General features: G+C 34.2%; 2 protein-coding genes across 4 annotated transcripts; one reads left to right on the forward strand and one right to left on the reverse strand.

Annotated features, from left to right (window-relative positions):
• The first annotated feature begins 7,758 nt into the window (after positions 1-7,758).
• On the forward strand, positions 7,759-13,937 carry LOC139861581 (zinc finger CCCH domain-containing protein 41). 3 transcript variants are annotated; one of them, XR_011763817.1, is made up of 6 exons: positions 7,759-7,944; positions 8,672-9,506; positions 10,802-11,785; positions 11,869-12,207; positions 12,848-13,308; positions 13,624-13,937. XR_011763817.1 is itself a non-coding variant. In XM_071850016.1 (5 exons), the coding sequence occupies exons 2-5, from the start codon at positions 8,751-8,753 to the stop codon at positions 13,226-13,228; spliced, it is 2,460 nt and encodes an 819-aa protein (XP_071706117.1). In that variant the 5' UTR covers positions 7,759-7,944; positions 8,672-8,750; the 3' UTR covers positions 13,229-13,496. The 3 variants fall into 3 exon arrangements, 1 of the variants encoding a protein (XP_071706117.1); XR_011763818.1 differs by having other exon boundaries at positions 8,742-9,506; XM_071850016.1 differs by lacking the exon at positions 13,624-13,937 and having other exon boundaries at positions 12,848-13,496.
• Positions 13,938-15,021: 1,084 nt separating this feature from the next.
• On the reverse strand, positions 15,022-20,083 carry LOC139863593 (uncharacterized). Its single transcript, XM_071852211.1, has 12 exons — positions 20,060-20,083; positions 19,365-19,460; positions 19,007-19,059; positions 17,984-18,292; positions 17,640-17,738; positions 17,528-17,561; positions 17,224-17,424; positions 17,044-17,133; positions 16,879-16,944; positions 16,705-16,796; positions 16,004-16,051; positions 15,022-15,316 (listed from the first exon to the last, which is right to left on the reverse strand). Exons 1-12 carry the CDS (start codon positions 20,081-20,083, stop codon positions 15,199-15,201), a joined length of 1,230 nt encoding a protein of 409 aa, XP_071708312.1. The 3' UTR covers positions 15,022-15,198.
• Between the last annotated feature and the right edge of the window lie 5,956 nt (positions 20,084-26,039).

Consider the following 26,039-nt stretch of genomic DNA (forward strand, 5'->3'; position numbering starts at 1 on the left):
ATTGGGTTAACAACATTTAACAAGACCGTTAACCTAAAGGTTTAAAAACAACACTTACATGTAACGACTAACGATGACTTAACGACTCAGTTAAAATGTATATACATGTAGTGTTTTAATATGTATTTATACACTTTTGAAAGACTTCAATACACTTATCAAAATACTTCTACTTAACAAAAATGCTTACAATTACATCCTCGTTCAGTTTCATCAACAATTCTACTCGTATGCACCCGTATTCGTACTCGTACAATACACAGCTTTTAGATGTATGTACTATTGGTATATACACTCCAATGATCAGCTCTTAGCAGCCCATGTGAGTCACCTAACATATGTGGGAACCATCATTTGGCAACTAGCATGAAATATCTCATAAAATTACAAAAATATGAGTAATCATTCACGACTTATTTACATGAAAACAAAATTACATATCCTTTATATCTAATCCATACACCAACGACCAAAAACACCTACAAACACTTTCATTCTTCAATTTTCTTCATCTAATTGATCTCTCTCAAGTTCTATCTTCAAGTTCTAAGTGTTCTTCATAAATTCCAAAAGTTCTAGTTTCATAAAATCAAGAATACTTTCAAGTTTGCTAGCTCACTTCCAATCTTGTAAGGTGATCATCCAACCTCAAGAAATCTTTGTTTCTTACAGTAGGTTATCATTCTAATACAAGGTAATAATCATATTCAAACTTTGGTTCAATTTCTATAACTATAACAATCTTATTTCAAGTGATGATCTTACTTGAACTTGTTTTCGTGTCATGATTCTGCTTCAAGAACTTCGAGCCATCCAAGGATCCATTGAAGCTAGATCCATTTTTCTCTTTTCCAGTAGGTTTATCCAAGGAACTTAAGGTAGTAATGATGTTCATAACATCATTCAATTCATACATATAAAGCTATCTTATTCGAAGGTTTAAACTTGTAATCACTAGAACATAGTTTAGTTAATTCTAAACTTGTTCGCAAACAAAAATTAATCCTTCTAACTTGACTTTTAAAATCAACTAAACACATGTTCTATATCTATATGATATGCTAACTTAATGATTTAAAACCTGGAAACACGAAAAACACCGTAAAACCGGATTTACGCCGTCGTAGTAACACCGCGGGCTGTTTTGGGTTAGTTAATTAAAAACTATGATAAACTTTGATTTAAAAGTTGTTATTCTGAGAAAATTATTTTTATTATGAACATGAAACTATATCCAAAAATTATGGTTAAACTCAAAGTGGAAGTATGTTTTCTAAAATGGTCATCTAGACGTCGTTCTTTCGACTGAAATGACTACCTTTACAAAAACGACTTGTAACTTATTTTTCCGACAATAAACCTATACTTTTTCTGTTTAGATTCATAAAATAGAGTTCAATATGAAACTATAGCAATTTGATTCACTCAAAACGGATTTAAAATGAAGAAGTTATGGGTAAAACAAGATTGGATAATTTTTCTCATTTTAGCTACGTGAAAATTGGTAACAAATCTATTCCAACCATAACTTAATCAACTTGTATTGTATATTATGTAATCTTGAGATACCATAGACACGTATACAATGTTTCGACCTATCATGTCGACACATCTATATATATTTCGGAACAACCATAGACACTCTATATGTGAATGTTGGAGTTAGCTATACAGGGTTGAGGTTGATTCCAAAATATATTTAGTTTGAGTTGTGATCAATACTGAGATACGTATACACTGGGTCGTGGATTGATTCAAGATAATATTTATCGATTTATTTCTGTACATCTAACTGTGGACAACTAGTTGTAGGTTACTAACGAGGACAGCTGACTTAATAAACTTAAAACATCAAAATATATTAAAAGTGTTGTAAATATATTTTGAACATACTTTGATATATATGTATATATTGTTATAGGTTCGTGAATCAACCAGTGGCCAAGTCTTACTTCCCGACGAAGTAAAAATCTGTGAAAGTGAGTTATAGTCCCACTTTTAAAATCTAATATTTTTGGGATGAGAATACATGCAGGTTTTATAAATGATTTACAAAATAGACACAAGTACGTGAAACTACATTCTATGGTTGAATTATCGAAATCGAATATGCCCCTTGTTATTAAGTCTGGTAATCTAAGAATTAGGGAACAGACACCCTAATTGACGCGAATCCTAAAGATAGATCTATTGGGCTTAACAAACCCCATCCAAAGTACCGGATGCTTTAGTACTTCGAAATTTATATCATATCCGAAGGGTGTCCCGGAATGATGGTGATATTCTTATATATGGATCTTGTTAATGTCGGTTACCAGGTGTTCACCATATGAATGATTTTTATCTCTATGTATGGGATGTGTATTGAAATATGAAATCTTGTGGTCTATTATTATGATTTGATATATATAGGTTAAACCTATAACTCACCAACATTTTTGTTGACGTTTTAAGCATGTTTATTCTCAGGTGATTATTAAGAGCTTCCGTTGTCGCATACTTAAATAAGGACGAGATTTGGAGTCCATGCTTGTATGATATTGTGTAAAAACTGCATTCAAGAAACTTATTTTGTTGTAACATATTTGTATTGTAAACCATTATGTAATGGTCGTGTGTAAACAGGATATTTTAGATTATCATTATTTGATAATCTACGTAAAGCTTTTTAAACCTTTATTGATGAAATAAAGGTTATGGTTTGTTTTAAAATGAATGCAGTCTTTGAAAAACGTCTCATATAGAGGTCAAAACCTCGCAACGAAATCAATTAATATGGAACGTTTTTAATCAATAAGAACGGGACATTTCAGCCATGGCTCCGTATATGAGTCCTTTAGTTGTGGTAAAAATCCCAGAAGCAAACTCATCTTCGTTTGACCGTGGCGACGGTCTAAGTGCGAGTAGGTCAGAATTTTTCAGCACAACGTTAAATGGACATAGTGACGATCGGAGGGCCATAAATCCTAAACCGTAACTCGGATTAAGACGAGTCCTATATGAAAAGTTATCTACTCGAACAGAGCTATCTGAAAATCATAATTATAGTAGCCCAGATCATACGGGTCAGTCACAGAAACAGTAGAATAGTAGGGTCAGTAGGTTCCGGTGGTTCTTGGTGCTCGATGCTTATCATGGTTCTCATCCTTGATGCATATAGCTTCAAGTGTACAACTCGTTGATGTGTTTGCATCATTTTCACTAAGGTTTGACCATCATAACCCAAGTGTAAGTCTAAGACATGAAGCACAACTCACTTAAGTGTTGCAAGTGTTTTGATGAACCAAAGTTACATCAAAGTCTTAGATTTAACACATACATGAACTATAAAAGTAATATCAACCAAGTTTTGACTATTATGACACAAGTGTAAGTCTAAGACATGTATCACAACTCACTTAAGAGTTCTATGAAGTTTGGTGAACCAAAGTTACATCAAGGTCTTAGATCTAACACATACATGAACTTTAAAACTAATAATAAGTTACAAACTTGAAAGTAAACTTATAAAATCAAGATCTTAAGTTGTAGAACATAGTTCTTAGTTAGATCTTGAAAATCCTAGACCCGAAAGTCTAGATCTAACATAAGTGTACCAAGTTATAATTACTGAAAGCTTACTTACATGTTCTTGAACTTTTAAAGTTAACTTTTAGTTCAAGATTAATGAGATCAATGTTAACTAGTAACACTTGACCAACAAGAACATAAATCATGAAATTAAAGTGCAAGTAAATGAAGTAAATAAGCTAAGTAAACAAGTTAATAAGTTCATGGGTTGCATACTTTAAAGATTCAAGCCTAAGTCTTGATCTTTAGAAAGTAAACTTTAAAGTTTACTTTATGAACTTCAAGTATGATTTACAACCATGAACTTACAATCTTTTGAAATAACATATGTAGAACATAAACTAGTAAGTTTAGTTCTTGTGTATTCTTGAAATTACAAGATGAAATGAAGAATGAAACTAGTAAGTTTGATTCTTGAAATTAGTGAAGAACAACAACATCAACAACTAGTAAGTAATTAAACAATAAAGAACAAGTAACAAAGTAGCAACAATGAACAAGTAAACAACAACAAATGATGATGAATGTGTGTGCATATGGTTCAGTTTTTGTAAGAAAAGAAGAAGAGAAAAGAAGTTCAATTTACTTACAAGAAAGAAAGGAAACCTTGAGAGAAAAATGAGAGAAGTTACAAGTATTTTGTGTGTGTGTGTGAATGGGAGAAAAACAAGTGAGCAAGTAGTAAGTAAAAAAAAAAGATTTTGACTCCCTCTCATCCCTAAAAGGTGACGGCCGGCAGAAAAAAAGGGAAGGGGAGAAGTCCACAAGGTTCTAACATGTAAAGGCTTAAAAAAGTTGGTTAATGGGGGTGTTTGCATGGGGATGAACAAGTAACAAGATTCTCTTTGAAATTAAACCATCTAGTTGCAACCTAAATGATACTTACATGTGATGATGGGCTAAATAAGTCCATATGAGAAGTAGGGTGGGCTAATTAAGTCCATCAAAGTGAGCCCAAGTCCAAATAAGTGATAATTCAAGTAAAAGTCCACTAACAGTAGTAAAGGCCCAAGTAATCAACTAATAACCTTAGTTAATTAAAATGATTAATAAAACTTAATCATGAATGTAAATAATATTCAAAAATATTATTCGGGTAATGTACGCGTGTCACAAAGACGTTTCGGGCATTCAAACTCATGTATGATCAATCATGGTAACGAGTAAATATAATAACATGCATTCAATAATTCACAAGTATTAATAATAACAATTATTAATAAATAAACGTTGGAAAATCCAGGGTCGTTACAATATAACGGACTCTAAATAATTAAACGGAAAGTAAATGGAAAAAAGGCGGGATGTTACAGACGAGGTTCTGCTCGCATGTTTTCAAAATGGGTTTTGCGAGCGAGATAGAGTTAAGGAAATTATGGGTATGGTTCGAGGGTATTGCTCGTGAGTCAAACTAGTATTTATCATCTCCGTTGCGTCTACGTACTTTCCTACAATATTGAATCACAATATTGATACATGAGCATTCATATCTTATCTTTTATATATTAATAGTGTATCCATGTCTAGTGCTCGAGTATATATGTTTATGCATGCTTGTATGCTTTAATTTTGTCGTTAAACAGTTTATGATGAATCACGAATTTGATACATATGCTACTGATATAAAGTTTATGATATGCATGTTTTTGAAAAGCTGGCGAAAAATTATTAACTTTTCATTTAGAAATCGCGCGATTTCGATGAACGGATTAAAAGATATGGTCAACTGAATTATGTTTGACGTTAATTGAAATTGTGTTTGAAACTGTAAATTAATATTTAAACAACTTGTCTATGAGATTGATAAATTGGATTTTTAGATATTACTAATCAAGTAAATGAATTTCTATATAAGGCACGTCTTGTTTTGTTGAACAGTTGTCAAAGTTGACTGTCTTATCAGGTTTTAAAGATTTATAAACACTATAGTATGATTTTACATGTATTGGAAAACTATGTGAAATAATAAAATATTTTCGATTGCCATGATAATTCAAATATAATATAGCTCCTGAAATAAATAATATTTTGAGTTTGATAAACTATAAATTCGTTCAATTATCAAGACTTATACTATGATAATAAACATGTATAGATTTAAAGATCATATTGAGTCAGGTTGACTTTTGAGATGACTTTTGTTAACTTTTGCATGTCGGTCTCGAGCATTAGGATTGTGATACACTATGACCTGACCTAGCTTGTTAGACATGTATTGACCAACATATGTTCTCTAGGTTGAGATCTACGGTTATTTTGCATTCCGAGTTTCGGTCACATTTCGGTGAATGACCTTATGTGCTGCTAAGGTGAGTTTTATTTGCTCCCCTTTTAATTGCTTTTGCAATCTATATTTTTGTACTGAGAATATATGTACTTTATTTTAAACGCAATGGATACAAGTACATACTAAATTCTACACCGAGTTTGAACCGAAAATCCCTTAGCTTTGGTAACTAGTAAATGCCAGTTATAAGAACTGGTGGGCGAGAGTAGTTATATATGGATCCATAGGGCTTGACATCCCCGTCTGTTCCAGGTATAGAAACCCTAGCCTGAACTATAAAACTTACGTATGCTATTTGAGGTTAGTACACGTTGGTTTGCGTGTATTGTACATGTTGATTGCATGTATGTTAAAACAGGGGTACTTATTATAACGTTAAAGTTTAGTTACCAGGGTGCTCAACTTCGTAGAATATTTTGATAAACGTTTCTGGATGAAACAACTGAAATCTTGTGATCCACCTTTATATACAGATTATGCGCAACATTAAAACTATGAACTCACCAACCTTTGTGTTGACACTTTTAAGCATGTTTATTCTCAGGTTCCTAGAAGTCTTCCGCTGTTTGCTTATACGTTATACAAGCTATGTGCATGGAGCCATACATGCTTTATTCGAGAAAACTTTGCATTCACAAAATCATCATCATGTATCTTATCTGACTGTATTGTCAACGGATGTATTGTTAGAAACTATTATATACGATGATTGTCTATACGTAGAAATCATCAGACGTCGAAAATCTTGGATTTATATATATTAATTTATGGTGTACCTTTTCAAAAGAATGCAATGTTTACAAAATGTATCATATAGAGGTCAAAACCTCACTATGAAATCAATGAATGATGTATTCGTCCGAATGGATTTGGATGGGTCATCACAACCAGTACCAGTAAATATTTCACGAACCAACACGTCTTTTGTGCCTTCAAGTCTGGGGAACATTTTGCTGAATTTGATGCTTCCGAACCATACTTCATTCCAAAAGGATGTAGACGAACCATCCCCAATTTATTTTTACAAAAGAGTTTTGGAAAGTAAAGCCAAAATCTTCCCAAGATAGACATGCAGTAATAATATTAAGCCACATACCTAGTGCCAGGGGGCGTGGACCACTACCCGACACTAAGCCACCACATGGACCGTGAATATAATACAATTGAGATTCGGGCAATGAGAGAATCTCAACACCCTTTTTCACCTTGTATTCGATTTACAAACTATTTAGATCATCCATATTCATATCTATTTACATCCATTTGAATCATCCATTAACATAAGTCTGAATATCCAATAAATTGAATATATTGCCATACCTAAACTACAAGTCACGTAGAGTTTCACAATTTTGCTAATTTTGTTTTTTTACGGCGAAAGAAAAGAATTTATTAAAACACGATAACTTCATCAAAACAATGAATGTTATCGAAAGAGTTACAATACATGAAAAAAGACAACAAAGAGAGATCACATTAAACAAAAGTGTTATTGGCAAAGTAAAAACGGAATATGCTCCCAAACGTAAGCTTGTAACCCATACGCAAACTTGATATTTGCCGTTCAAAGACAAACTTTTAGTTTGAAGACCCGAACAACGATTGATCTACATGCACCATTGAAAGAATTCGTTTCTAACCCATCCGAATAATTTTTTTTTCCGGCGAAAGAAAAGAATTTATTAAAACACTTTTGTTAATTTTGTTGTTGACTTCTTGTAACCTACAGTATTACGAGTACTTATTTATTTAATATAATCCCAAATGTCTATGTCTATTTATTTACCAAAGTTTTATATAGTGTAAACTGTAAAGTATGAGGGTCTAAAATGTTAATTTTCACCATAACCTTTTCTTCCTTTGTTTCCTATCTGTAAAACCTTTCCTGCATCCTAGAGAGAGAAACTACAGAATTTAGAGAGAGAAATAGAGAAGACGATATATACATATATACACGAAATAACATATACATACACGACTAAATTATGAGCTCTATCATTTTGTACACGAACCGGACCTCAGAATGCTAAATATATATTTCACACATACACAATCGAAACCCTAATTACGGAAATCGTTAAACCGAGGTTAGTTCCTTTTATATTTTCTTCAAATTCATGTTATATGTATAAACATGTTGCTGTATATCACACTCCATATGATTGTGAATTGACTTTGCTTGTACTGTATGCGAATTGTTGATTTGATCCTATTGATTGAAATTGCTGTATATTGTGCTTTGTAAATCATTTATTTTTGATTACATACGATCAATTCATAGATTATAGAGCAGTATATATGAATGTAGAATGTGCTATGTGTTATCTTCTAAATAGATGATGCGTACAGAGTGTGAGGTTTGATTTCATTTTTGGTGCTTGCGAAAAGTAGTTGGTAAATAGTTGGTGAAGAATACAATGAAGTTGAGTAGATGATTTATGCTGAAAATGGAACTACAATTTGATTAAGATATGATACAATCGAAGGTAGAACGCTAGCGTGTATGAATAGCAAACATCGTTTGATGTTCAATATTAAGTATAGTCCTTATGTCAGTTTCAGCCTATCATGTCTGATCCATACGACTTCGACTTCATACATATTTTTTATTTCTCAATGGAAATGATATTATTTCTGTATTTGGTTAGGGGGGTGTTTGGATTTGCATTATGAGAATTGATTACACGTTCTAGATAATTAGAATTTGTATGTTCCAGATCTATATGGTGTAGACTCTGTTAGGGCATATACGAATTAGTTATTGTGGATTTTAACCTTTGATGTTATTTAATGTATATCTAAATGATTATGCAGCATCCCATTTCCAAGAAAGGAGTATTTCAATTTCATCCTCTATAACGTATTCTTTACTGCTTCTTATCAGAAGTTCTCGATGGAGCTTAATGTTTCAGCCGAGGAATCGGGCCGGTCACCTTCAGCATCTGAAAACAATCCTGATGATAAAGAAATCAGTGATGATGATGATGATCGCAACCATAAGCATCGTAGAAGAGATGATGCAAGGTCTCAATCACAGGAGCAAGATGTTGTGGAACAAGTATTTACTAAACCATATAGAAGGGCAAACAAAGCTTTTGAAAATGGGAATATTTACAGGGGATCAGGTTTTCAGACCGGTGAAGCGTATAGAAATTCCAGTTTTAACCCTATGGATTCTAAGTTTGACAAAAGACGACCCGGGTATACACAATCTTCTCAAGGACCTTTGGATTTGAACCAGAGAATTAGAGGGAATACTGGTCCAGTAAGGGGTAGAGGAAGGGACTCGGGTCATTGGAGTCAACGTGAGTCTAGATTTAACTCTGTTGATATTGCCTCTCAGATAGTTCAACAGGGGCCCCTGCCCCGTGGTATGTTTGCTGGGAGGGGTTTAACAACTGTTCCAAATGCTTATGGTGCATCGTGGGGTCCATATGGGTTGGTTCCAGGAATGCCAAATGGTGGTCTCGATACACTACATCCTCTTGGATTACAAGGAGGGTATAGATCTATTAATCCCTCTATGAACATGGGAATGGGACTTGCTCGTCAACGGTGTAGAGATTTCGAGGAACAAGGTTTTTGTCTAAGAGGTGACATGTGCCCAATGGAGCATGGTATTAATCGTATTGTTGTGGAAGATGTTCAGGTACTATGTGATTTTTTTTTACACATTTCAGGTGCTCTAAGTTTTATATGATGTTATTTTTTTTTTTAGTTTTATGCCCATGGCCCGTTAAATCAGAGTGGAATGGATATTGGTTGTACTTGGGTCTATATAATACTTAGCTTTTAGGGCTTTCTCAAACACACTAAAAAAACTCCGTAACTGTTACTCGGAAAATCGTTGCAGAAGCGACAAATTATTTGGGACCTATATTTTCTTTATTAAATAGAGACAACGGTTTGTATAGAATTATATTAACTGTGATAGTGGGAGTGGCAAGCTTCTACAGATTATCAACGGTCTTTAAAATTTGTATATGCGAAGTGATTTTTCCCATTTTGGAACATGCTTTTTGTGTTTCAGCCGTATGATATGTCTCAACCTTGAACTGAATAGTAAGAACATGAAATTTATTATCATTATGTCATGGTAAGTGTGCATGATTAGCCTCAATGAGTACAATTAAGTGATAAATAGACTGTCTTTGACTGTTTAGGGAAGTGATCGTAGTATCAAAACTTGAAGCTTCATTATATACATACTCTGTATTATCTTTTTAACTTGTATGTGACTATGTTTAGTAAGTGACAAGTTGGATTTGCAATACTACTATTCCTAAGCATACTCTCTCCATCTTTCTTGTTTTCATTTTACAACTTTACTGAAGGAGCTCATGCTTATACTTCATTCAACCAAAATAAGGATGTTTTGTTATGTTATCGGAAGAAATGGTACAGTAATGTTATGGAATTGAATGTATGTTAGTAAGTGTTTTATAAACTCTTTCGGGTCATTTTTCAGCATGGTTCATATGTCGGAAACAGGATTGGAATGTGGTTGAGCCAAAATGGATCAAAGAGTCAAAATGGGCAAAAGCCCTGTTCTGGGTCTAACCCCGGACTGAGTTTTGTTTAAAAAAAATGGGCGTTTCAAGTTGGTATTATACATTAAGTTCGTGATGTTTAAGATGTCTCTACTTCAGGAAATATATCATTTTTTGTAGCAAACTTTTAAAGAGGAGACTGCAACAGTTTAACTTAGGATGCAGACATGCAGTATTTAGTGGGAATTGGGAAATTTATAAAGTGTATATACTCACTTTGATAAAAAAATATATTAAATTGAAAACTGTAAAATATCAAGCTTGAGACTTATCTTATGTTGACGCTTACATACTGTCTACGATTATTCATTTCATACTGTGTCTATCCAAATCATATTCTCAAAGTGCATATCTGAAATTGTTGTTATTTCTTTGGTTATTTTACAACTTACAGAGCCTTTCACAGTTTAATCTCCCAGTATCACTTCAAAATGCAACTATGCCTGGTGCACCAGGTGGGTCAGGACCTCCACCTGCGTCTGGGCCCACAACAAACTCAGTGTTCAGCAACAAGGCTCCACATGGCAAAACTAGCAAACCTGGTGTGGGTCCCAACGAGCCGAACTTAACCGATCTTGGGGCTGACTTTTACGATCCTGATCAGCCTCTATGGGGTAATGATTCTCAACCAATGATGACTCAATCTAATGTAAACGAAAATAGGTCTTTTATGGACTCTGGCTCATCTGGTGATCATCGTCCTGCCCCGCTTGATGGCTCCGGTGAAATTAAACCTGGTGGGACCGCTTTTCGAAGAGTTGGCAATACAAAAAACAAAATGGAAATGAGTGAAAGACAGGATCCATCAATTAGTTCCCAAGTTGCTAAAATTTCATCTCAAAAAGTGCAAAGTGGAAACCCGAAGAGTGTCCACAAACCGTATCAAAAAGCAGAATGTACATTATTTGTGAACAATGTTCCTCCCCAACAGAACAAACGAGAGTCCCTAATCACACATTTTCATAAATTCGGCGAAGTTATTAATATTCGTATACCTATAAATAGTGATCGAGCTTTCGTCCAGTTTTCAAAACGAGAAGAAGCAGAGGCTGCATTAACCGCACCCGATGCTGTTATGGGTAATCGCTTTATTAAACTATGGTGGGCTGATCGTGATAACTTACCTGTTAATGGAACAAGTACATCAATACCTCATCGTGATGTCACAGTTTCATCAGCAGCACAAAAAGACAAAATTGCCCCTCCTGGTTCTAATCAACCGAAGCCTGTGATCATCAATGCCCCAAAAGCACCTCCACCTTCTCAAAAGAAGCTGGAGAATTTGGAGGTTTTGAAAGAGGAGCTTCGTAAAAAGCAAGAAATGCTTGATCAGAAGAGGAATGAGTTTCGGCGCAAGTTGGACAAACTTGCGAAACAAGTAAATACTTATACTTATTCTCTTTATCTTAAGATTATGAGTTATTATTTTATGTAGCGATTTATAATTTTTTTGGTCTGCAGGCTACAGGTAAAGGAGAGATAGAACCTGAACAAGTGGCTAAAAGAAAGAAAGTAGAAAATGTAGCTGATTCTACAAAAGCTGCACCTACAAGTTCCAGTGATCCTGAAACGATTTCATCTTCACCAGGAGCTGAAGTTATAGGTAATGGTAAGAAGTCTTTGGAGGCTACTGTGCCACAAAGTTCCAAATCAACGGCTGTAATTGCTTTGCAAAAATCACCAGTCTTGAAATCATCACCGTTACCGATTATTGGTTCATCAGCTGTTAATCCGTTCAAATTGGACAACCGTCCCACCGCATTTAAGATCATCTCATCTCTGCCAAGTGATCTTGCCAATGTAAAACCTCTTTCTCTTTAGTTTCTATGTTTTTTCGTGTGTTGGACTGCTTATATTGAATGAAGTTAATGTGGTTATGTACATGATTTCAAACGGCGGCTGTTACCGGCCGTTTGGTGACTAGACCGTCCGTTTTGCCCAAAACGTCTAATTAGTTGGTCAACACTAAAAAGTCATGTCAAACTCGGGAAAAGTTGAGTTGAAGTCGGGGAAAAGTCGAGTCAAAGTCGGTCAACGTTGTCAAAAGTTGGCTTCTTGTTTGGCCTTGTTCTATTGTGAACGAAATTCCCATTTAAAATTTAGCCCGGAAAAACACCGATTACATAATATCTCTTAAAGATAATAGGAAACATTATAAAAAACCTATATGTTCTTTAAAGTTTTAACCAACACCAAATCATCTTATTCTTATTTGTAAAACATATATTCTTAAATATTTATGTTTGAAATATTTGTAATATACTACTATATATATTTAGAAGTCAACGTTGGTCAACGTTTGTTTTGACCCCATCTCTACCGACCCGACCTTTCAAGGTCCTGACCGACTCGTCTCTTTCTAGCGTCTTTTTCAGCCTTGGCTATGTATGCGATTGCTAATGTGCTGCTAGTAAATTACTACTGCAAACGGTTGTTTCAGGTTGCAGTTTTGAAGGAACACTTCTCATCGTTTGGGGATCTTTCTAAGGTAGAACTAGATGATTCAGCTGACGACAATAATGATCCTGGCACGTCAAAATATTCAGCTTGCGTATATTTCACAACCCGACATGCTGCTGAGAAAGCGTTTTTGAGTGGTAAATGTTTGAACGGTCACAACTTACAGTTTTCATGGCTAAAATCCAGTAACCGCGAAATTACAACTGTATCCAGTTCTAAAAGAAACTCTGATGAAAGTAATCCAAAAACTGATTCCCAAAAACCCGCTACATCTAGAGATGAAGAGGAATCAGAAAAGCTTGAACAAAAGGACATTAACAAAGAATTAAAGGAACCAGATGAAAGTAATCATGTCGTTTAGGTTTCGTTTCACACGAGTAAACCTTGTTATGATTTTGTTGGAGATGGCTAAATCGTCAGAGTTGTACAGCAAGATAAATGGTATGTGAAGTCTACTGCTTTATTAGCAATTAGTTAGTCCTATTTTGTTTCAAGTTTGCAGTTTGCAAAAAGAAACTTAGTTCTACATCACCATTAGGGATAATTTTTTGGTCAGTTATGGTAAAATGTGTTTAAGTCTGTCAAAACATCTATGATTATTATAATAAATTTGATTGTTACTTCTGGACATAAAAGTATTTTCTCATGTGCTTTATTTTTAATTAAAATTAAAACCTTGTACAATCATTGTCGACTGAACTCGTGCTTATGATTTTGAGATGGCATTGTTGATTGTCTCCCTCTTGACATTTTCAGTTGAAGGAGCACCATTATGTTCGAATGGTGGTTGCTGCATACGGTTGCAGTGTAGAAGGCACTTGATTTGAGCGGCCCGCCTTTTTGTTGTTGAAACTGGGTTATGGTTAATGGATTTTTGTTTTAGTTCAATATTTTGAGTCTTATATTTTGTTCTACCAAGGACTTTAAAATCCATTGTTAACATGGAGGAGATGTCAATTTTAGTTTAATACGTAGTAGTACTCTTATTACTCTAGTAGTCTTATTACTTTGGGGGTCACCGATTTGGATTTTGTAAAAACACCGATGGTTCACAACAAAGTCGTTTGGTAAGTACACATTTCATTTTGAAATAGTGTTGATGTGACCAAGAATTTACCTATTATTACAATTTGAACAATCAGGTATCTACAAGGGTACAACAGAAACCTTTACCCTTTTATAAATACAAATTATATACATTTTCTACCTTTGTTTACCACCGGCCTTCCAGCTGAGTGGTATCGAGCCTTAGTAGGGCAGACTCGCGATTAGTTGTCAAGCAACCCGAGTTCGATTCTAAGGAGAGGAGGTTTTCTTCGGGATTCTTAGTTGCCAAGCAACCAGGGACCTGCGATTAGTTGTCAAGCAACCCGGGTTCGATCCTTGGAGTTTTCTACCTAGAGCGCATGGGTGCAAATGAAAACATTTGATGCCTCTGATGCTGTTAAAAAAACATCACTTATCGGCTGGACAGTTTATGGACAACTGATTTAAGCAGTGGTGGTCAGACTCAGGGCCACAAAGCATGTCGCGCCCATTGAGGGAAGTAATTAGTTGTAACCCATAGAGTAGACACATGCATGATAATGCCCATGAGCGAAAAATCCGAGTTTTGGTTAGGAGTTTGTTTGAACAGTAGTTGTGTGACAACTCCCAAGGGTCTATGAAGGAGCAACAATTACAGCTCAATTCGAGTTTTGGTTAGGAGTTTGTTTGGTTAGGAGTTTCAAGGGGTTGACCTATGAAGGAGCAAAAGGGTCGGCAAGTTGAAATCTTTTTACTGTATTTATATTATATGTTAAAGTTCGATGTGTTGGCCCCATTTTGCATAAAGATATTCGGGTTGATCCATCCTGGTGCAAGAAGTCACATGCTCCCGACGACCAAAATTCAGTTAACTTTTAACATAATTTTGTGTGGCGATATATATATGCTTATAAAATAAATATAAAGAGAATTTACAAACAATATGATGCCTACTAGATTCGATACCACAATATCACATCACTCGTTAACAAGTCGTATTTGGAAAGGAACATTTTGTAGTTTTGTGACGTACAAGAATCCCGAGGTCTGTATTGGAATAAGTTGAAAATCCAAATCTAGCTAGCAACAAGGCAAAAAATCTAACAAAATTTATCTAAACTGATTGCCATCAAAACGGAAAAAGAAAGAAGGAAAAAACCCGAAAGAAACGAGACGAGTACTTTGTCAAATTTAAAGCGAATAAAGGGTGCGATGATCCTACGAATATGAAATAAAGATGCACTATTGTAGGAACACCACACCTTTTTCCTGTATTCATATTGTTCTTCTATATCTATCTACATGTCATCTGAAACATTGATACGAATCAGGAAACCATCGAGATAATATAGTGTACTTCGCTTTCACAATGAGCGCAAACACAGCATAGCATGGAACATGCAATACTGCAACCACCCAGTACCTATGCACCATTTCAACAAGCGTAAAGCAACAATCGACAACAAATTAACATGTACCAATTCCCAAAAAAAATTCTTTTGGGTACACTTTTTCTTGGCGGTGTCCCACCCCTTATTTTTGGTCCAAAGATGATCCTCAACAATAGTTGGTTGTATACACCTATCTTTTGCAATAATAGCAAGGTCTAGAGCAGGATTAACCACATTTTATATGTTTCGGATCTATTTACTTACTTTAAAGGACATTTAAACGTACATTATCAAAATTACAGTGAGAAAAGGAATACCCTTTGTATTCAATATCTCTACGGACTAAAGAAGGTACAAAGATTACCTAAACTCATATTTCCTTTGCTAAATTTATCAAAAACGAACAAGAATGAACGCCTTTCATTTTATTCAAATAAAGTATACAAATTTGATGAGAATGTAAGAAATCCAATCCAACCCTCATATTGACATTTTTTTACAGGACTTGTGTTAACGGTCAAGACTCGATAGAAATTGAGTTCCGATTAAATTGTAAAATGATTTGGGAATTTTTATGCATTACTAAAAAGAATTCTGATCATACCGTTTTTTATTATGAATGTAACTAAATCGTGAAATATTTATCAAAGAGATGCGAAAATCTGATCATACCGTTTTTTGTATCTTATAATAAAGTTTAGAAGTTTGAGAAAACATACCACATTGGAGCAAAGTCTACTGATACATCAAGAAATGGATACGGCCACCTGAAACAAAGAAAAAGATATCAGAAAGTGAAATTTTGTTTATGAAACCAAATTAAGCGTAAACAAGCGATAAGGATGGGAAAATAGGTTAGTTGGGTGACAGTTTAGAATTCGACGCGGCCCACAACAGGTAATTTTCAGTACAGGTCAAAAAGGGTTGCTCTTTTTTTTTTTTTTTTTTTTTTTTTTTTTTTTGCAAAAATAACGAAAACTTTTATAAAAATGGAAAACTTATTCGAATAGAAAACGTCTTCAACAAAGGGAACAACGAGAGAAACTCCAATGGGACTTGTACCTAGAAAACAGCAACCTAACAAACTATCTATACCGAGCCTCAACTTAACCAAACCGAGTCAAAAAACCGAAACCAAACGGTTTAAAACACAAACAGGCAAAGAATATTACAAATTAGTATCGAAGCAATAAACATGAATGTAAAAAGTACCTTATCGCTACAATAATCTATTTTTTTCGATAAATCAATTTAGGTGGTTCACTTTCGGTGACTTTTAAACCATCAGAGCCATTCCCCTTTAGCTTATTTTTTGGTTTCTATGTATATGAGTGTTCGACCCGTTAGAGATAACGCATAACACGAATTAACTAATTCACGATTAAGCACCGAGAATTGTAACTTCAAACTATAAGCATACCAGGTTTCGACAGTGGTATGAACAATCCATTCGAAGATCACGTAAAACGCCGTAAACAAGATGAAATATGAAATTCTGAACCAGGGGAAGCGCTGTAAAAAAAATTTACCATCATTTTCGACGTTCAAATTTACTCCAACACATTAAAAAGATTCATAAAATGTAGAAAGTTACCAAGCTATTCATGGCTGTGTCTCCTATCAGCAAAACAATATTAAGTGAATGTACGACAACCGTCAACTAATTAGGATAAAAAAAATACTCAAATAAGGTAATCTATCATTCTCATAATGAACGTTCATATTAAAAAACTTAAAACCGAATGTGTAAGTGACTCACAAAACTCATTTCGTAGTCAGTAATGGTAAGAAACGGGAAGATTACAAGCCAATAAACACCATCAGTTAACATCACTGCTCCAGCAGTCATCTGTGTACGATAAATAAATAAATTGATTATAAGCAACAAGGGGTGAAAATGAAATTAGAGAATTATTGGAGGGGTTGAGTGTTAAAACACCTGGTAAACAATTTGAAATATGTAGCCCCAAACCGCACCGGTTTGCGAGAAATAACATTCTCCTAACTGATTAACGGGCTCATCGGCTCCTGTATGTGTGAGAGGCGCATAAATTCCTTTTTCTGAATCAGTTTCTTTTCTTAAGGTGTTGCATATCTTGTGTTCGCGAAAACATCCACAAGCGGATAACAGTGATCCAAACTGAATGAATTACGTATATTAATTGTGAATGCTAATGAGCAAAATATGGAAAGATTAATCGATATAACAATAAATGAAAATTATAAAACATAATGAAGAATACCAGGAAATAGATGATGGTCAAAGTCAAAGTCCACCTATCCAGAAGACAAACACAAAAAATTTACAATCAAAGAAATGGAATCAATAACTCAAAAACCTACCATATAAATCACAAATTTGCAACTAGTGGTGGATGGGCGGGTATTGAATCGGGTCTTTTGTTATGCATGTCAAAATGGGTCGGGCAGGACCCGCTAGTATTTGTTGCAAGTCTTCATTATACATCAAAATAGATACTGTATCAAATTACAATATATATCATTGTGATAGCTCATCGGTGGAGTTTCAACTTATATGACCCGCAAGACCCATTTTTATTTAAGGTAAAAAATTCCAACTTTTCTTAGTTGACCCATGACAGACAATCTAACCCAAACGAACCCTTTTCAATGTAAACAGATTGAATTATTTAAAAATTTGCTAACTTTATATACTTTGCATACAAGAAATGGCTTACTGAGTATAATAGTAAAATAAGTTGGTCCCATGAGTAACAACATCAGCAATGGAAGCGGCTAAAAGCAAACATGTAGCAATGATTCTAAAAACCATCAACCAAACAGGGCTTAATCCCTTCAAACATGGCATCCATGCTTCACCATCATGCACAGAAAAAGCCCTTTCTGTATTATTCCAACCTTCATACTTTCGTATCAAGAACGACGCTATAATTACGGACGTAAGTACTGATAACAAACAAAACAAGAACTCCCATCTCAACCAATAACTCAGACTAGTACTCTCACTAGCCAATGTAAAATCCATCCTATAAGAATCACATCAAAAAAATATGTTACAAATACTTAAAACTATGTCCAAAAACCTCACATCTATAAACAGCATTCATATACAAAAGACCAAAATAAAAAGTTACAACCTTTGATATAGTTGTAAAAAAAAAAAAAAAAATTTGAACAATGATATCGACATTGAATGCTCTCATTTGTCATGTCACCCACACACGTGTTAGAAAAGAACTTTTCACACACCATCGCCGCATTGGGTACCCGGTGTGCTTTGGATTAAACTAAGAGGCTTAAGGCATGCACCGTATCATCCAACAGAATTCTTGAGAAACCCCCTCCCAGAATTCGAACCCTCACCTATTTTTTCAAGGACGTGGACCCGGGATCAACATAACATAGGAGTTGTACCACTCAGGTAATGCATCGGTGGTCCTATATAATTGTTAATTACTGATATGGTTCAATAAACATTAGGACCCATAGGTTGATCTAAATGACCCGAAAGACAAAAAAATCGAAAATTTCATCTAATTACTAATATAATCTTCAAGATAACATTAACCCACATTTGATTACAATATGCAAATTAAAAAAAAAAAAGCACCAAGCTACATAACATTATAACATTAAATTGCAACATGCAAGATTAAGATATTATATATAAATTTAAATAAATTTACATATTATATAAAGTTAACCCAGATATAAAGATGACATTTTGAGAGTAATTGTACCTCACAGAGGAATTAAAACAAACAGTTGGTCGGCAAAGCCCAGCTCTATGAATCTTAATTCATTTGCATGTTATCCGACAACAATATAAGACCAATGAACCGACTGTTGAATCGATCGGAGAAATTTCAAAAGTTACTTTGTTAAATTTTATGTGGCATTCAATATACATTCCGACAATAATCTCCACGTGTACAGTAACTAATCGATCGACATGACTCATTGCATGATTATAAGAAGTCGACGTATTAATTGGGCTCGATCATGTCCAACAAAAAGGCCACAACCATAAGTTGTATGAGTTTAACACGTAATTGGGTCAGCCCGTTACGTCGAGCCCAATTACTATTTTTGACCAACCATAACACCTTTCGCACTTCCCCTCGCCGGCAAGCATCTAGCCGAGTTCCAGAAAGCACCTAGCTGTCGAGCTAGTTTTGACTCCCTTATTTTATTCTATATTTACACATATAATTTTTGAAATTTAATACTCCGTATTAAAATACTTAAAGTACAATCCGATTAATCCCCGAATTTTCAATTAATCCTTCCAAGATCCTGACCGATTAATTCTCGAATAGCGAATTTTGCAACCTTAACTATATATTAAATGTCATGAGATTTGTTAATTACTATTCACAATGTCATCTTTGTAATCACCCCAACTTTGAGGATAATTTGGTAATCATTTTTTTATTCTTTTTGTTCCCTTAACTTTTTTTACCATTACTTAAAACTATTTTTTTTTTTCAATTCCTTTTCCACATTCGTTTTTTATTCATTTATTTTTTGAACGTTCGACTAACCGACTGTTAACCTTATATTTAAACAACTGAATTTCAAAACGTTCAACTAACTAATCGTCAACCTTAATTTGTAACCGTTTAATAAAACGATCACTAACTGACTTCCTTTATTTTTTTAAACGTTCAATTAATCAGCCGTTAATCGTATTTTTAACGTTCAATTAATAGATCGTTAACCGATCAAAATCACCCCGCGATAAAGCGCGGATTTTTAATCCTCGTTAGAATCAAAACATGATGTCCACACACCTCATCTGCCAATAACCTGTCCATATTAATTACACTCACTCACGTGCCTTGTGCCTTGCACATCGGATCATTACTCGTCAGTGACATTTGTGAACTATGTGAGCATGTTTTATGTATTTACTCTTTATCGTGCCATTCCAAAAAAAAAAAAAAAAAAAAAAAAAAAAAAAAAAAGCAATGAAGAAAATTCAAAAAACCAAAAAACAAGGTAGTTTGATATCAGAGATTCGACAGAAAACGTTTTGCCTTAAAGGGTGTGCTACAAAAGTATGTTTAATAAATTTTATTAAAATAATAGAAAGAATGGAGTACTCCATAATAGACATTGCTACAACAAGAAGATCACGTTTATAATTAAAGGACCTTTCATCTAACGGTATCAAGTGGCTCCTTTGACATTGAAGTCGTGTGTTTGAGTTCTGCTTAGAACATATTTCGTGTAAGATTACCGCTTGTGCGTTATGCTCGGTGGTATTCCGAATATTCGGGTTTAAGAGATTGTGACACGTTCTACGTTCGAACCTCATTGGGTTTTTTTTCAAGTTGGTCGCGTTAACTTATGTGTGGGTTCCGTGATTTTCTCTCGACATGTAACATGGATATGATCGGGTAAGTGACTTTAATTTTTTTTGAGCTCCATCAGTGACTCTTAACTACTAACTACTGTTAAAAAAAGAAAATCACGTTTATATAAATTAATTGGATTGGATGCTTTTGTTATTGTTTTCCCTAAAGAAAAGAAATATAGCACATGCAAAGTGCAACTTGATTTTTCTGTCTACATCACATCTTAGTTAACAGAGCACTAAGTGTGCATTATTATAATTATAATTATAATTATAATTAATTATAATATTACATATTATATATTTATATATAATTTCAAGGTGTTGGTGTTTTGGTAGTGACCGGAGTCCGTTGCAAAATATTTTGAGGTTACCGTCCATTTTATGGGCCTTGGAGGTCTCGAATGTTTTGCGTTCGAGCCTCACCGGATGAGGTATTACCACACGCGTCATTGTGGTTTTCTCCTGAGGGCGGTAGGAATGTAATATTCGTCCCAGAAAATGATCGGTGGGTGGGTTCTGAAATCACGTATGAACCCCCGTCAGTGACTTCTAACCGCCGCTCAACAATATATATATATATATATATATATATATATATATATATATATATATGAAAAGGTTTCCCCATTCCCATTTTATTTGTAAAGAAAACCTTTCTTCCAACTATAATCGGCAATATAACAACAAGTAGTTGGTGAAGTGGTAGTGACTTATCTTTCTATATGGGAGGTCAGGGGTTCGATTCCTATCCCTTAGTGTTACCACCCATTTCATGGGCCTCGGAGGTTGCGGACGTCTTGCGTATGGACCTCACCCGAGTGAGTTTTATCACATGCGATGCTCGTATGGATTCGTCGTATGAGTTTCTTCCAGAGGGGCGGTAAGATTGTAATGTTTCGTACTAAGGAAATGATCGGGTGGGTGGGTGTCGACATCACATTCAACCTATGTCAGTGACTCTACCGCCATTAAAAAAAAGAATCAACACTATAAAATAAAATTATAGTTGATTGAGTATGAAAAAAATATTAGCTGTGTTTGAATTATCCATTCACATTCATATTAACTTGAAAATTGAATTATTTAACAGAAAGTAGTGGTATTAAAAAGAAATTAAAAAAAAAAAAATACTAATTTGAAAACTATTTAGAAAATACATATAGTTTCTTTGTTTATATTTACCAATCCAATTTCATTTTCTTTTCAAAAACACCAACTAAAATGCGGAAGAATGGACATAATTCTAAGGGTTTAATATCAAGTGTAATGAAGAAACCGTGATCAAACAGAAAATAACAATTAATGATTATTTTGTACGCAAATAACAAAAGCCAAGAATGGCTGTTATATGCCAAAACAATAAAAAAGAAAGCCTTCACGGCTGTGAAAAACTCACGTATTATAATCAAACTCAAAACTGAGTTTCACAATAAAATAATCTTCTTTAAATACTAATATTTTTTTTTTTTTTTGAAAAGCAAGGTAATTTTATTTCACAATAAGAGTACACCAGATAATGCGACCATAAGGACGCTACAATTTTTGTAGGGTGCAAAGGTTGCAACCCGCTCGACTATACAAGACTAACAATCTAAATAAGTAGAAGGATTAGAAAGCCAATTGATCCAATCAAGCGATTTGCCCTTCAACCTCCGCGAGATCCATTCAAAAGAATTTACTTGAATTTCGTTCAATATCACCGGAGCACACCAACTTTTATCTTGAAAGGTCTTCATGTTTCGGTTTCTTCAAAGGTAATAAACACAAATTCATGTTACTCCTTGCCAAATTTTGGTGCCACACGAAGACATGGAATGTGAGGATTTCCCTTGGAGATACTCGAAACCTTTTGACGAGTTATAATTGCCCAAGTTCCACGAGTTATAATTGCAACCCTTTGAATTTCGTTTAAATACTAACTGATAATAGCAAAATAATAGAAAAGCAAATATGGATAAATATTAAAATCAAATCACATGCATATTTAGTTTCCACACCAGCTCCTTTGTTGTTTTTTACTTCCCAAGTCAAAAGTCCAATAGAAGGTCCAACATGTGTTTCACCAAAAAAGTCATGCAACCCAACAAGTGAAGGCCCACTATTTTGCTCCATACTTTTGACCAAATATTTTTGCAACCTAATTTTCGCTAGCCTAACTTCACCCGATCCTACATCATTCTCCCTTTCTTCGAAAAGACTCGTCCTCGAGTCTAAAACATCAAAGACTGAAATTAACGATCTCGCGACCATTTATGGCTGCCATGAAAGAATAATCTTGCAATTTGATTTTCATATCAACATCAACATCTTTAATGAAATCGTTTTTTAAATCAACATCTTCATTGTACACGTTGATAACTTTATTAGTAACTACCTCTAACTTGCTTTCATCTTCATTATTTGGTATTCAGAGCTCAGGTTTTGGCCAAACAATGTTTCGTGGAGGTTATCGAGGAGACTATTGCAGAATCGTCGATCGAGGCTGCGATGGGGATAATCGTAGACACGCCGAAAGAGGCAACGAAGACCCTCGAGACGCAGAAATTGAATGATTATATAAGCGAATCGCCGAGTTGGAACTGAACCAACAACGATTCACTGCGCGGTACGATTCGGAACGAATCGATTCAGATTCCAACTATGATACAGATGGTGAGGATGGAGTATCCATCTATGATTCTGACCCATCTATGATACAGATGGTGATGATGGAGAATCCCTTTATGATACCGAACCCATCTATGATACTGATGATGGTGAGAAATCTTTTTCTTATTTTGAAATTAAGGAAGAGGAAGATGAAGATGAGACACGAGAGAACGAGGTAAATATTATATGTGATGGTGAAGAGGAAACAATTATTCGTCCTTTTCATGTGATAGGAAAAATTAATGACGATGCATATAATGAGCTTTCGAGTCATTACAATGGTTTGGTCACTTTTAATGTTGCTAATTTATCATCATATGTTGACAATGTAGACTCGAGGACGAGTCTTTTTGAAGAATGGGAGAATGATGCATGTGAATTTGTGAATTGGCTGACAAATATTGGGCTCGTAAGTATTGGGCTATATGATTATCATCAAGATCTTATATATGGGCTTGAGTTTGTGAGATTGGGAGTTGGCTAAAAAATAAATCAAAGTCCAACAATTGATAAATTTCTTAGGGATCAAGAAATATTAACTGTAGCCAATAAAGTCAAGAAGACTAGGTATTTTTAAATTTATCTAAAATTTAGTTTCCATGCTTATCCATATGTATTCTGTTAGTATTAGTCAGCTAGCTACGGAGTACTATTTAATGTCTTGATTTTTTAATTTTAAAGATTAGTTTTTTTGGTTGATTCAATAAAAAGAGAAAAAAACAGGTCGTAGCCTTTTCTTTGGATCCAACACATGTGCTTTATTATTACATGAGTTTTTGATATCATTTATCATTGTTCATGAACTATTAAAGCAGCCATATTTGGCTTTGTGTCATTCCAACAATTTATTATCAATTGTGATTTTCTGTTTAGCCACGATTTTCTTTACATTAAAGATAATCCGGATAAATTTAGGTGATAGAAATTTCATGTATAGTGTTTAATAATATAGTAGTTTAAAAGTTGACTTGACTTTATTAAAGACGTTTTTATAAAACTAACTGATTAAACGTTGAATGGATTATAATTTTAATGATTCAAATGTTCTTAATGATGACAATAACCTTTGAAACGAATAATGTAAATGGTGTATATATATCTTATTAACCTTTGATGACATGAATAAAAATTATCATATAATTGTTTAATAAGTGTTCTTAATATAATTTAAAGAGAAAATTACATAAGATTTATTGTATGTGTTTAATATTCAAGAGGGAATTTGAGTTGTGAATGATTTAACAGTGAATGCTGAATCATTCAACACCATCATTCATTCAGAAGTTAAAAATAAACCCGCTATTATTCAGACCATTAGTTAAGAGGTAAACAAACACACTGATAATGCTAAAAACGAACATATATTTCATAGCATCATCCCTCAAGAAAGACAAGCTTTTAGTTGCAATTGTTCTATTTACAAGTGATATTCGTTTAAATAATAAAAGGTGAAGACAAAAGACAAATTCGACGAATTGAAGACGCAAACGACCAAAAAGCTAAAAAGTACAAAGTACAATCAAAGTGGTTTAAATTATTGATGAGAAACGTCTAAAAGTTACAAGAGTATGAGCCGTGAAACACAAAGTACAAGATATTAAATTGTACGCAAGGACGTTCGAAAATCCGGAACTGGGACCAGAGTCAACTCTCAACGCGCGACGCAACGGACTAAAAATTACAAGTCAACTATGCACATGAATATAATATAATATATAATTAATTCTTAAAATTATATATATATTATATTATATATTAAAACCGTCGGCAAACAAGAAAACAAAAGTTATGTGAGCTGTCCCTAGACTCCATGCGATCGCATGGCAAATGCAAAGGAAGCCTATGCGATCGCATGGCCCTGAAATGCTGGCCACATCTATAAAAGGCGACGAATTCTGCACGAAAAATATCCATCAGATATCTATCTCTCACTCTTCTCATATATATTTATATTTATATTTTAATTATATTTTTAATATTAAAGTTTAATAATAAGGTTATAGTGGCGAATGTTGTAAGTGTGTAAGTCGAAATTCTGTTCGTGTAACGCTACGCTATTATTAATCATTGTAAGTTATGTTCAACCTTTTTAAATTAATGTCTCGTAGCTAATTTATTATTATGCTTATTTAAGCCGAAGTAATCGTGATGTTGGACTAAATATTAAAGACGAGGTTATTGGGCTTTGTACCATAATTGGGGTTTGAACAAAAGAACGACACTTGTGGAAATTAGAATATGGGCTATTAATGGGCATTATATTAACTAAACGATACCTCGTTAATTTAATATAAAGGTTACAATTTGACGTATCTATATATAACCACATACGCTTAATCGGGTACGGTGGGCGGGATATCTATAAATACGAATTATCGTTCATTTTACCGGACACTGGGATGGATTAATAGTTAATGGACTCATTAAAACAGAGGTGGATTACATTCAAGGGTAATTGGTGTAATTGTTAACAAAGTAGTAAAACCTTGGATTACACGCAGTCGATAACCTGGTGTATTCATTAAACAAAGTATTAAGACCTTGTTACAGTTCGAATCCCCAATTAGTTGGAATATTTGACTTCGGGTATAAGGATAATTTGACGAAGACTCTCGCACTTTATATTTATGACTGATGGACTATTATGGACAAAACTGTATGGACATATCGAATAATCCAGGACAAAGGACAATTAACCCATGGTAATAAACTAAAATCAACACGTCGAACATCATGATTACGGAAGTTTAAATAAGCCTAAT

The sequence above is a fragment of the Rutidosis leptorrhynchoides genome, chromosome 8 (assembly GCF_046630445.1).
Source record: "Rutidosis leptorrhynchoides isolate AG116_Rl617_1_P2 chromosome 8, CSIRO_AGI_Rlap_v1, whole genome shotgun sequence".
Lineage (NCBI taxonomy): Eukaryota > Viridiplantae > Streptophyta > Magnoliopsida > Asterales > Asteraceae > Rutidosis > Rutidosis leptorrhynchoides.